The sequence below is a fragment of the Boleophthalmus pectinirostris genome, unplaced genomic scaffold, assembly GCF_026225935.1.
Source record: "Boleophthalmus pectinirostris isolate CB_2022bp ecotype Guang Dong unplaced genomic scaffold, ASM2622593v1 HiC_scaffold_3, whole genome shotgun sequence".
Taxonomy (NCBI): Eukaryota; Metazoa; Chordata; class Actinopteri; order Gobiiformes; family Gobiidae; genus Boleophthalmus; species Boleophthalmus pectinirostris.
Window position 1 is genome coordinate 34,010,032 of NW_026571299.1, and position 14,358 is coordinate 34,024,389.

Below are 14,358 nucleotides of genomic sequence, written 5' to 3' on the forward strand. Positions count from 1 at the left end.
ATAAATGTACTCATTTTATTTATTAATTTATTTGATTGGGGACAATGCACATTAATTCAAATTAAATGCACCAGTATTTATACAGCTAGTTTCCAAAAGTATTGCAACCTACTTGAAAAGAAACATGAAATAGAGCCAAAAATATTTTTTCAAGCATGCATTTATTTTCTACATTTTCCAAATATATACATCAATATCATCACCCAACAATATCCAGTGTTCCATTTTTATGTAATTTTTTCATTTGCTCTTTCAAACTCACAGTAGATGTATACACATGTAGGATGCATAGGACGATGTGCAGTCATGTTGCTCTGTTGGAATAAAAAAAAAAAAATGTAGGCAATCCATTTGTTGGTACAGTGATCCAGGACAAGAGACTGTAAAACGTCCAGTGCCAAGCCTTTAGAAGACAGAGGACACTTCTGTCTTGCTGGCTGATACTGAGTCAACCATGTCTCCCATACCAACGGCACTGAGCATGCAGTTACAGAACTAGAGGAGACAGAAAAGGTTGGAGATTAGGCATGTTTGTGTAAAAGCAAGTCATTATCAGATTCATAGCTCATATTTAAGACAATTTAAGCCTTTAATGCACTGAAACAAAAAAAAAAGCCCAAGAAAGAGAAAACACCTCCCCAGACTGTATTCCCTGAACATCCAAGAATCAAACAATATAAAACTCCAGATATGTTACTGACATGGTTAAAGTGCCACTTCTAGATTTTGTCTTCCTGTTGCAACTTTTGTCCCATTTAAAAGATTTAATTAGTTTAAAAGATTTAATTAGTTGTCAATTACTATCGCAATGGTCCTCATTTTGAAACCATGTACTGACCTGTTTGTTCATGAGAACGTAGATAATAGGATTGAAGGGGGCAGAACTCTTAGAGAAAAAGGCAGGAATGGCCATGGCAACGACTGAGAAAGCTGCTCCTTTGTTGAAGAAGATCCATGCGGCGAAGCTGGCATAAGGAGTGCAGGCCACCAGGAACCTCAGGACCATGAGGAAGAACATGCGGGTCACCTCCTTCTCGGCTTTCTGAGTGGAGGCAGAGTCCTGCTGCTGGGCTACAGCCTGGGGAAGGAGGAAACAGGAGTTATGTCTTATCAGTGGTGATACTATAGAGATAAGTTATTGAATTATTTATAGCTGGGGTGGCTTGAAATTGCTGTATTCTATTTATTATATTTCATTTTAAATTAATTATAAAGTACTTTAATTAAATTTCTGTATACCATGTTTGTTATTTATGTAATGTGTTGCTTTTTGCTTTTATTTGTCTTACTGTTCTAATTGCTTCAGTTCTGTTTTGAGTCAAACTGATTACGGATTATTTTGAGATGGTTTGTATTGTCTTAATTTAATAAAAGTTGTATTGGACTAAAGTTTAATTGGGCTGGAGTTTTGTGTCAGTCCAATAGAACTTACAGCTTTGACAGTGAGCACCAAGCTACCATAGGTGAAGAAGATGGGCCCCACTGGGAAAGAGAAGTGGCAGATGAACATGTACATCACAAAGGACTCATTGTTGAAGCCTGGAGCCAGAGTGTAGTAGTCAGGACCACAGGAACACTGCAGACCCTCGGGGATGTACCGCATAAACACACAAGAGAATATCAGTATGTATTGTCCTTTTCAAATAAATTCATTTATTAGGAACACAGAGCATATGGTCAGTGTTGGGAAGGTTACTTTTAAAATGTATTCCCCTACAGATTACAGATTACATATCCCAAAATGTAATTTGTAACGTAATCCATTAAATTACTTAAAGTGAGTAACGTAATCTGAATACTTTGGATTACTTGATTTCCTGTAGAGAAGCAAAGACGAGGATATCGTAACATAAGATGTTTTGTCTGCTAAAAGACAATAAAAAAGTAAAGAGTCTTTACTTAACCAAATTAAAAATATTATTGATAGAAGAGGAGGAAACACGGTCCGCGCAGTATGATTTAGTCCTGTTAAATCCTGTTTTAGTCCTGGTTTAGACCTAGTTTAGAACTGGTTTAGACCTGGTTTAGTCTTGGTTTAGACCTGGTTTAGTCTTGGTTTTAGTCCTGGTTTAGACCTGGTTTAGTCCTGGTTTAGACCTGGTTTGGACCTGGTTTAGTGTCCGGCAATGAGTGGAATTACTGGGAAAAAAAATAAAAATAAAAAAGGGATATAGCCCCAAATGTGAAAACAGGAAAATACCGCCGTGTAATCCATTTATTTCAACAAAGTAACTGTAATCCAATTACCACTCACCACCCGCCCGCCGGCGGGCGATTTTCCAATAAAAAATGTTCACTCTGTATATTCACCTTCATTATTGTTTTCACTACTGGCATGTCATACATCGTTTGAAAGCTTAATTTCTCAATAAAACAACCTTATCATTAATTTTATTCCGTACAACGAGCCCAAAACGCGATAACTTAAAAAAATCACATCATAATCAAAGAATAAGATACGCGTTTCTTACCTTTGAGCCGGTTCTGTCGGTCTAACACGCGTTCAGTCCATGAAAGGTTGTATTCAGTAAATCCGTAATAATCCACAGAAAAAGAATATCAAGTTGTTTTTTCCATAAAATAATTCCATGTGGGTAAATAATCCAGAAAATCCTCGTCCGTGTGAATGGATGAATGCGTGAATGAAAACTATGTTGACTTTCCGAGCCTTCTCCCTCTCTGAGTTCCGTTTCTCTTGGCGCTCTTGGGTACGCTTGTTTTCCTCACACTCTTAGCTTCAAAATGAGACCCTCCCCGCTGTTGTCGGTGCCGCGGCTGGGACAAGCCGCTGAAGAAGCTAACGCACACACTTACTTCCTGGCTTTACGCACGCGTCATCGGTTTTTTACGGGAAATCTCTTCAGTCATTGGATCTTCCAGAAAGTGATTGACATATTGTTTTAGCCTATCACCAGAGCTTTCAAACGGTGGGTGGGACATGCAGTAGTCTGAAACGGACGCTGTGTTTATAAGCGTAACAGAGAGGGACACAGAGAGCAGTGCGGGAGGGGCCATGGAGCGCAGATCTGGCACTTGGAAGACAATTTTGGCTACTTTTAGGTTTTTTTCTTGAGAAAACATGCCTAAAACTCAGAAGAATAAGTATTATAATAATAACAATTATTATTATTATTATTATTATTATTATTATTATTATTATTATTATTATTATTATTTTGGCACAAATTTGGCAATCTTGTGCCGAATTGTCATTTTGTATACACAAAGGCTCACAGCATCAAAACCCTTTGTCCTAGAGGTCTGAAATTCTACACAGTTGTTGCCAACAACTTGAACAATGAGTGTAGTGAGTCACAAATGCCTAGCATGAAGTATGCCCAAGCTAAGGCCTTTATTTTTTTCAATTGTTTTTTCAAAGCAAAAAAATACTATTTTTAATTGACTGTACTGTAGGTTAGGCAGCACTCACAGTCTTCATATGCATATCTACAGAAACTAGAAGGCCTAAGCTTTAAAATGGTGCCTCACACAAGCATGTGGGTTCTAAGGTTTTTTTTTAATAAGCTATGGCACTTGGGTATTGTTACGGCCCCAGGCCTTAGGTTTAATTTGCTGTGTGATTTTTGCGAAGTTCTCACCTGCAGCCACCTCCCCCTATTTAAGGAGATTGCCAACACCTGTTCGGGGCTGCTGGCCTTGGTGGCCAGTATGCCATTTTGTTTTGTGTTTGTGTGTGTAGTTAAGTTTAGTTTTGTGCCTTTTTTGATTTGGTCACTCGATTCTGTTTGTGGGTTTATGTGGTTTAATTTGGGGAACTTGTGTTTTAGTTTAGTGTGTGTCCCTAAGTTTTACCACTCGTTTTTGTGTAAGCCTGCGTGACCCCTTTTCTGGCACAAAACTCTGTTTATTCTGTTGTTCTGTTTCTTAGTTTAGGTTGTTTTCTGTATATTTTTTAGTGTTTTGTTAATTTACCTTTACATTCCTGTTAATTAAACATTACTTAATTTATTCCATTTTACATCTTGGTTTTATTTTTGTTACTTCCCTCACCCCAAACGAGCTGGGTCGTAACAAATTGGGGGCTCGTCCGGGATCTGAACCCGGGACCTATGTAGTGCTATTGTGCACACGCAAAATTAGGTGGATGGTAACAGGTTAAAACAGTAACTGTAACTGAATACACTTATAATTTGTACTCTGATTACGTAACTCCGGTACATGTAATCTGTTACTCCCCAACACTGCATATGGTCCATTGTAAACATCCATTACTAACCTCCAAGAGTAGTCAAAAATCCTTCAATTGTACATCCCATTGGTCCAAAAAAGTAGCCATTCAAAGCAGTAATAAATGTGATAGTGAATCCAAAGCAGACCATGATGGGACCAGCAACAGCCAGATTGACCAGGATGAAATTGAGAGGTTGTCTTAGCTTCTTGTTCTGCGCTGTCACAAAAAGTGTGAGAAAGTTGATGGGAAAACCAGTGCAGATGAGGAAAAACCAGTAGGTAGCTAGGATCTTGAAAATGAATAGGTCTCCCAGGTAGTACTGTGGGTATTCAAAAGGATTCCTGACCAGTGTAAATGGACTATGACAGAATTTTAATTATTGGTGATTTTAACATATCTGTTGTCCATCCAAACCTTTAGCAAGGGAGTTTTTAGATCTGATCAATGGTTTTGAAAGACAGTTGGCACACGTATCAGAAGTTTGTCAAAACTGAAAAAACAAAATATCTTTGTGACGTGGTGTCTAGAAATGTTAAAAATCCCTGTATTCTTTTTAAAACTATAGGCACTGTTCTTAACCCCATCCAGTCCACTATGTTAGTTATCATCAGTATCCTGTAACAACTTTCTTGTGCTTTTTAATAAAAAGGCTGCCAACTTTAGGGCTAATATTGTGACCCCCCTGTCAAATCCATTACCAGACCTGATCTGATCTTATGTGTAAAAGCATGTAAAATCATGCAAAACAGTCTGTCACCAACTTTGGAGTCACTATTAACAGTGATTTTAAATTTGACAAATGAATGTGTTTGTAAAATCTGTCTTTATCATTTGCAGCTTTTATATAAAAATGATTATTTTTTATCTTTTAAATGATCTGAACCGGTCACACACACTTTGATCTCCTCTCGCTTAAACGACTAACTTTTTTCTGGCATTAGCCATCATGCACTTTCTCATTTACAGTTGGTCCAAAATTCTGCTGGTGCCTTTTAACCGGAACCAAAAAAACGTTAGCACATTACACCGATTTTTGCACTGGCTTCCAGTTCGTCTTAGTGTCAATTTAAAAATTTTATTGTTTGTTTTTAAGGGTTTGAATGGACTGGCCCCACAATACATCTCAGACCTCATCCGAATTTACACCCCCGTGCACACTCTGAGGTCCAAGGACCAGCTCCAGCTCATGGTGCCTAAAACGAGACTTAAAACCAGAGGCAGGGCCTTCTAAATGGTCAGCCCTAAGGTCTAGAACGCTCTGCCCCCCACGTCCGTTTTAAGTCTTGTCTACTTTTATTCTCTGGTGTTTAACACTGCGTGAGTTGAGAGCTCCTCTTTATCTTTTTTTTTTTTTCCACTTATTTACAACTATTTTATTACAACTATTTTATGATTTTTGTGGTTTTGCTTATAATTGATTTTATTGGTTTTATTGTTTTGGGACTGGTATGGTATTTACCTTTTTGGTGTCTTCATTTTCTGATCTCTATGCAGCATTTTGGAAACTGTTTTGTTTGTAGAATGTGCTTATATAAAGTGGATTTGAATTTGGGATTGCTGGGGGCTAGAGTTTATAAAGTAGCATGTTCCTTATGCAGGGACCCAGAACTGGGGTTGTCAGTCATAGTCAGAAATAGGCCAAGCAGTGTGCATGCCTTCAATATTTTATTAGACATTTAATTTTTGCCATATAATGCCAAACAAATACGTAAACTGACATTCACAGTTGGCCAAGATTAATCCAGATGCAGACATAAAAATCCTGGCACTTCTCCAATGAAATTCTTCTGAGCTAGAAGACTGAGCCATTGTAGACATAAATATTGATATTGTCTCAGTCCATGAGAGAAATCTATCTGCCTGTTTAAGAGACAGAGGACACTTCTGTTTTGCTGGCAGACACTGAGGTTTCATCGTCCACCATGCCTCCCATACCAACAGTGCTGAGCATGCAGTTACGGAACTGAAAGAGTCAAACAAAAACAGTATTAAATGACAATAAACTAATACATTCACATACATTTACATTTAAAGCAAAGATACATTTATCAATATAAAACTGTTTTAAGATCAGGTGTAGATTCACTAAACAAAAGTAAATATTTTCAGCTGTTTTCCAATTACGAAGAAAAAAAAATATATATATTATTTCTCCTTTTTGAATACAGTGACAATTAAATGTACACTGTGTCACCTTTCTGAAGGATTACCTACTTGTCTTCATAGAGATATTATTGGATTGCCTGGAATATTCCACAGTATTGCATTTATCTATCTTGCACTTATTCGATTACAGATGTATTTATAACTCATATGTCATAAGTCATAAGTCAGATGGCTCATTCAAAGCAGTAACATATCTATGGAAGCAAACAGGTAGTGGGGTGACCACCAGGAAAGTTAAATGGTGCACCTTTAAGTTGGATTTAATGCCAAGCTGTCATGAAGAAGGATTTAAACTGCATTGACATGCGTGGTCCTAATGTTATTGGCCATGTCCCTCATTAGACTTTGTGCCTGATGTGTCTAAATGTAGGTGACCTCACTGGAAAAAGGAAGGTGACAGTACAAGGTCACAGATAGTACTCCGAGGGGTTACATAAACCTAACCCCATATACTGTAGAGTCATTAGAACATCCCCTCAGAATTCAGCCTGTTTAGTTACACATATTGTACACTATAAAACTGACACTATAGGGAGAAAAGGGTAATAGTGTACCTGCTTGTTCATTAGGATATAGATGATTGGGTTAAACAGGGCAGAGCTCTTAGAAAAAAAGGCAGGAACGGCCATGCCAACAGCTGAGAAAGCTGCTCCTTTATTGAAGAAGATCCATGCGGCCACACTGGCATAAGGAGTCCAGGCCACTAGGAAGCCCAGGACCATGAGGAAGCACATGCGGGTCACCTCTTTCTCGGCTTTCTGAGTGGAGGCTGAGTCCTGCTGCTGGGCTGCAGCCTGGACACAGAACACACATAAAAGATGATAACTGGGCTTTTTAATCATGTTCTGAAAACAGTGTTTCTCAAATTGATGTGAATTTGTTGAGACTACATGTTGACAGAAATGCAGGAGAAATAAATGACAGAAAATGCAGGCAGTATTACAAATAAATAAATAAATGATTTTTTTGTTTGTTTGTTTTGCTTTATTTTTTGGTAATTTTGTAAAAATGTTGTTATTGCTGTAGTGTTGTTACAGTGTGTTTTGATCACCAGATCAACCAGATTGTCAGTAGATGCATTGAGTTGTCTTACCGCCTTTACAGTGCAGACCAGGTTTCCATAAGTGAAAAAGATGGTAAAGACAGGCACACAGAAGTGGCAGGTGAACATATACAAGACAAATGACTCATTATTGTAACCAGGAGCTTGAGTGTAGTAGTCTGGTCCACATGACACCTGGATACCCTCAGGAAGGTATCTGCAAAACACACATTCATACAGAAATAATGTTGAAGTCTAAAGTCTAGTCCAAATGACCACTATGACCTAGCATCGCTGTCAAATCAAACCTTTAGTTCATCATAATTAGTAATTAGTTAATTAGTTAACTGGTTAATTTAATTACCTTGACCAGCCAACCAGAGGTGGTACTGCACAGGACAGTGCCATGATCCAAGTGAATGCACACCCTGCTCCAGCATGTGTGGCAGTGAATTTAAAACTACCCATTGGCTTGCAGACAACAATGTAACGCTCAACAGCCAGGACCACCAGAGACCACAGGGATACTTGACCTAAAATTATAAAATTACAACTTAGTTTAAAACAGTAACAAATGAAAATAAGAAGTGATTTGGCAACTTGCCTCCAAGTGTAGCCATGAAGCCTTCAATAGTGCATCCCAGTTTTCCCATAGAGAAATATCCCATAAGTGAAGAAGCAAAAGTAACAGTGAATCCAAAGATCACCATGATGAGACCAGCTATAGCCAGGTTAACCAGAATGAAATTGAGAGGTTGTCTTAGCTTCTTATTCTGTGCTGTCACCACCAGCGTCAGTGCATTGATGGGGAATCCAGTGCAGATGAGGAAAAACATGTAAAGAGCCAGCAGCTTGAACATCCATGGGTCTGCTAAATAGTACTGTGGGTACTCGAAAGGACTCCGGACCAGCCCTGAGCGGTTGTTCATAGGGATGTAGAAGTCTCGCCCCTCTGTCCCGTTTGGCTCATTTCCACCTTCCCAGCCCATTTCTGCCTGCTATTTAGTCAACTGAAGGCTAAGGCTAAACACAAGTGTATGGAAGTGTCCTGGTGGCTAACTGGACCCTTTTAAAACATGTGCCTGTGTTATATAGTTCCATGTTATCTGTATAAGATTACCAAGGAAAATCCTAAACCATCCCCTAATTCTTCAAGTGTTTGGGATTATCCTTTGAATAACATTCTGAAAATGACCTTAGTGTATAAATATGAATGACCCTAAAATTGCAACTCCTAATATTGGTATTTGTTAAAATCATTAGTTTGTTTACATGTTTACAACTAAAACCATTTAAAGGAAGACAGTGGGTCACCAAATGTGACATACAGCTTGGGAATTTGACTACAACTTAAGAGGATTGGAAGGCATGGGAACAGGTCAGCAGTGGGTCAGGTTAAAGTGACCTGTATTCATGTAAGAAGATTTGTTTGTGTTATATTCTTTGATGCTTTTTATTTCCTCTCATTTTTTGACTGCAACTTGTTGACATTAGCCCAGTGTGTTATCTGCATTCTTCCAGTTGGCTCTAGTGAGAGGAATTACTGACAGAACCAATGAAATAACTAGATTAGGGGTATGTTTCATCCAATCAATTTGCCAATTAGCCTTTGTTATTTCATGCACTGAACACCCATAGTGACTTGTAGATACTACTGAACACTCAATATTTTGTTTATTTTATACTATCTTATAATATACAATAATTTATAATACTTACATGAACATTTAGTCAGGGATAGGTTTTATCCCTCAGCTCTGGGCAACTTGTTGGAATACAAATACACAATTATTAGACAGTAACAGTAGAGCAGTAGAGCAACAAGACCTGGTGCTTTTCCAGTGACTGGCATGTAAAGATAATCAAGACAGCAGTTTAAACCTAGTAAAATTAATCTTGTATTTGAATGTGGTTGATCAGTTCTTGGCAAAGCAAAGCCCTAGCGAAAATGGGCGTTTAATGCAACCAGGTTATTCTGTTTTTTGTTTGTTTTAACATAGAAACAAGAAATAACTTCATTGGAACATACCTACTACCCCATACAACTACCTGCGTAATTAGTGGATTTCCATCCAGTGCATTTACTAATTATCTCTGCAGAACTTGTGCTAGGATTGGTCCAGACATAGAGGGAGGATTTTGTTTGTTGTCCTTATTTGTGGTTGACATGAGAAGCCAGAGTGCAATTTAATGTATGAAGGTACAAATAATTTGGCTACAGACTATTCCTTCTATCCAATGCTGAAGCATTGAGCATGCTGAAGTTGTCAGTGAAAGCACTAGTCTCATTACAAAGCTCTTAAAAGAAATAACTAGATTAAGGGTAGGTTTCATCTAATCAATTTGTCAATTAGCCCAATCCTCCACAGCATTGCAGATAATGCCAAAGGTGGATACAGTTCATTGACTGGAAACAGAATCTGGAATGGTAGAGATTATACAATTATTAAAGATTAAGTGTGACCAAATCTGCAATATAGTGCTATTTCTGTTGCTACTAGGCCTTGTTGTTGCTTGACCAATTATGATCAAGTAATGATAGATTATCAGCATCAGTAAAACATCAGGTTAACACTTGTCTCTGTCTGGACTTCCTGCTTTGTTGCTGCTGCGCAAACTTACTTAAGTTTTAATTGTTCTATCTTGTTGTGATCCCTCTTTCTAGGGTGCCTTTTGTACATCTGGCAAAGGATTACAGATGGAAACTAGCCTCTTGGCTAACGCTGACATATTATGCAGTTGTCCTTTGGTTAATATGCACTGTCCTTGTTATAAATAAAATAAATTTAAATAAAATAAAATTAAAAATATATAAGCTAAAATTTTATTACATTTAATTAATTAATTATATGTCTTTTTTGTTCATATTGCACATATTCATTTCTGAGTGAACATTTTCTATACATTTCAAAACAGCAGAGGTCTATATTATGGAGTTAGCTGGTTTTATTAATATTATGATCATTTTGTATTTGCAGAGGGAATTCTGTTATTTAAATATTTGTAGTCACTCCCAACATCACGCCTGCTGCCAGAAATCTTGGTATTAATTTTGATTCTCACCTCAACCTTCACATCAAAAAAGTCACCCAATCCTGTTTTCTCCACCTCCACATAATTAGTAAAATCAAAAATATCCTGTCCTGTCCCGATCTTGAAAAAGTCATCTAGACTATTGCAACTCCATCCTTTCTGGCCCTGACTCCAAATCCATCTCCTGCCTCCAACCAATTCAGAACGCAGCAGCTCCTCACTGGGTTTAACAGACCCAACACATAACCCCTGTTTGAGCTTCCCTTCACTGGCTGCCTGTATGTCTTAGAATTGATTTTCAGATTTTAATGATCACTTTTAAAGCTCATTTAGGTCTTGCACCAAGTTACATTTCAGTACTTTTAACCCTGTACGAGCCCTCTCCTAGCCTTAGATCCTGTTATCTAGTCCCTGTTAGCTGTTCCAAGGTCCAGGCTCTGGACGAAGGGTGATTGAGTCTTTTCAGTCCAGGAACCTCAGCTTTGGAATGACCTGCCTGAGGAAAAAAGACTAACACCATCAGTATCATCTTTTAAATAATTTCTTAACACTCATTTTTATTGGCTGGCCTTCCTTTAACTGGTTTTAGCTTGATTGTATTCCATATTTATTTTTACTCTATTTCTTTTTATTTATTTATTATAATTTATTGGGTTGTTAGCATCACCTTTTTTGTATGTATGCCTCTGCATGCTATTTTTATCCTTTTTGTATTGTTCTTTTTGCATGTACAGCACTTTGTAAGCCTTGTTTTTAAAAGTGCTTTATAAATAAATAAAAATAAATAATGTATTATTATTATTATTATTATTATTATTAAAATTATTTATTTGTAATAATCCTACAACCAACAGCACCAGGCCCTGCTCAACCCTGGGTCCTGCCCATCTGTCACAGCCTCGTAACTGCTCACTTCACACCGCCCACAGAATAGACGTCATTAGTCACTTGACCACAGTCTCTGCATCAGTAGCTCCTCCCACTGTCTCACCCTCACAAGGATTAAAGCTTCTGAACAACACTTTAACTATAAATGACACAAATAATATAATGTATGTTAACCATTGTTCATGTCAAGTTTAGTGAACACATGCTAACCGCAATACCTAAATACTTACTGAGCAATTCTCCTCTCTCTATTCCTTATCACTATAGAGAAAGTAAACAATAGAGCTTCTTTTATTTTTTTCAATGCATGTACATTTACAGTATCTAGTTGAGTTGTTGAGTTGTTAGTTCAGTTCTGTTTTAATTTCATTTAAAAGATAAATGCAGGCCACTCAGTTACATGGTTGGCATTATATTTTGTTTATACTGTATCATTCAAAAGCTGTGATGAATAAGACTGCATGATTTGGGGGGGGGGGGGGGGGGGGGAATGATGGCAAGCATTGAGATTCATTTTAACCAGGATTCTGCTCACTCTGCTCATTTAAACATGTCCAGGAGAATTGCTATTTGAGAAAAGGCTGAAATATGAACAGCTAGATTAATACAAGAATGTATGTCTATATGTATAAGTGCATGTTTGGTGGTTATTGTCACAACAAATCAAAATAAACACTTATTCTATTCTATATTATTATTACCTGGTAAAATATTGAATAAATAACTAAAATAAAAATTCTTCCTAAATAAAACTGCTAAACTAAAAGTAAATGAACAGTATATATGAGAGAGACCAGATCTACATACAGGAAACCATCTGTTACTCGGCTTTGGGATTTCTGACCAAGGAGCTTTAATTTATCTACTTAGGGTCCAAAAATTGTCACCTGCAAGCTGTTAAACCTCATTCTAATCCACAGCGTGCACAAATTGGATTCACACTTCCGACGTAATTCCGGGGTGTTGAATAGGTCATGTGCAAGTCAAAACACAAGATGGACATGCCAACTTAGGCCTGACAAGTGTCACTTTCAATTTGTACTTTCCTACTGACCTGCATTTCAATGACATGGAAGGGCAAATAAAGGTGTGCAATGAAAATCAAGACATGTTGTAATAAATCAGCAGGTATTCAAATAGAGATCTGAATGCTAACACTTCATTTTAGAGTGTACTAGCTCCTTATCTGCATACTTTATATTTTAATTTAATTTAATTTGATAAAAAATTTATTTGTATCTATTTGGCCAAATCTTATTCTGCTGCTGATTAGGCATTTACACTAATGTCCAAACATCATTATTGTAAAAAGGAGTAATTAAATGTCTAATTCACAACAGACTAGGGTTATGTAGAAGTAGGGCATGAAAAACTACAAATTAAAATCAAATTAATCAATTACATATGTGCAAATTAGCAGCTTATCATACATTTATAAAAGTACCCTAAAATAACAATTACCTAAAATGACCAATGTGTGAATATTTATTTTAAGACTGCATATTTCAACTTCACATTGCCAGTATATTAATCATGTAAGTGACCCAGATGTCTTGCATGGAAAGACCATGACCACTCAATTTTTCAACTACACTGTAAGTTAGACCAAAAGCAAACTGACTAGTGCATGATGTAAAACATTTTGTTGTGAGTAATATTTTTATGTAAGCCTAGAGTTAGGCCAGTTATATTGTCTGACTGATATACCTGGACAATATTTGTTTTTTTGGGGTGCTATCTGACTAAGGGCATATATAATAAAGCTGTATGGGAACAGCATTTTATTCAATCAATAAACCACTGTGGATGTATGAAAATTGCAATCAATATTATGTTTATTTACTTATGTGTCATAAAATTTGTGAAAATGTGTGAGCTAAATTAGCCCAAATTTCAGCCCCTCTCTCTCTCTCTCTCTCTCTCTCTCTCTCTCTCTCTCTCTCTCTCTCTCTCTCTCATCTCTATATATATATATATATATATATATATATATATATATATATATTGATTAAAATTCCATGATCATGTGACTGTACTCTGTCAATATAATCAGTATAACTGTATTTGTCCCTAAGAGACAATTTAATCACTGCCCCATGGTTTATAAACTGTTATATGTTTTAACACATCCTGTATAAGGTTAAGCACCCTATTGGTCAATAACAAGATTAAATTGTGTTATGACCCAACTGGAGAGATTGGGATTGACTTTTAAACACTACTCTGCATGCAAGCCTCCTATTGGTCAGCCCTGCCACGAGTGAAAATGTACAACGAAGACCAGGTGAGAACTAAGAACACAAATTACCTCCTAAAGACGACAAAATACTACTACAAATTTGAACCAATACTGATAATATGGTATACATATTTTGCTTATAGGCTATTGTCTACCTCTACAGGGTTTGTTGATGCACCTGTCAGAACTTAACACAGATAAATGTGGGTCAACATAGTTTACAGATTAGTGTTTTGTCATTCTCATTGTGGAGATAATTTGACGATCTGCATTGTTACGATAAACATGTTTGCATGTGCAATATTTTTCTAAGCTGTACATTTCTATGCAACAGGTGGTCAGAGCCTACCTGTTCAGGTGTCTTTCATTCACAGAAATCACTAACCTTTATGTAAGCCAAGGTTAGTTTGGCTCCGTCCTGTTACTTCAGGGTCTCTGCCCTCTTCCCACGTGCACTCGCCCGCATGAATACTTAGTATCTAAAACAAATTAATAATAATAAGTGCCAAGACACATTAAACCAATGACTGCTATTGAGTTTGCAGAGCTACATCGCTTGTCTGGTACAGTAGCACCGGCTAGCTGTGCATGGCTAGTGGTGATGGCGCTCGAAGTTTTTTACTCAGTCTACAGGAAAATACAGGTTGGGATATAGACGTAGACTAAAGATAACATTTAACATAATTCTTTTTAGCCTAAGTAAAAAAAAAAAAAAAAAACAGAAGACAATTTATTCTGAAACGTTAACATATAAAAGTGTCACTGTAGGTGTGTGGTAACAATGTAAAATCTCTGAAC

General features: G+C 37.0%; 2 protein-coding genes across 2 annotated transcripts; both read right to left on the reverse strand.

Annotated features, from left to right (window-relative positions):
• Positions 1-405: 405 nt before the first annotated feature.
• On the reverse strand, positions 406-1,603 carry LOC110168758 (green-sensitive opsin-like). Its single transcript, XM_020934246.2, has 3 exons — positions 1,451-1,603; positions 839-1,078; positions 406-495 (listed from the first exon to the last, which is right to left on the reverse strand). The coding sequence occupies exons 1-3, from the start codon at positions 1,601-1,603 to the stop codon at positions 406-408; spliced, it is 483 nt and encodes a 160-aa protein (XP_020789905.2).
• Positions 1,604-5,957: 4,354 nt separating this feature from the next.
• Positions 5,958-8,389, reverse strand: LOC110168689 (green-sensitive opsin). The gene is made up of 5 exons (XM_020934167.2): positions 8,005-8,389; positions 7,765-7,933; positions 7,452-7,617; positions 6,913-7,152; positions 5,958-6,155 (listed from the first exon to the last, which is right to left on the reverse strand). Exons 1-5 carry the CDS (start codon positions 8,387-8,389, stop codon positions 6,057-6,059), a joined length of 1,059 nt encoding a protein of 352 aa, XP_020789826.1. The 3' UTR covers positions 5,958-6,056.
• Between the last annotated feature and the right edge of the window lie 5,969 nt (positions 8,390-14,358).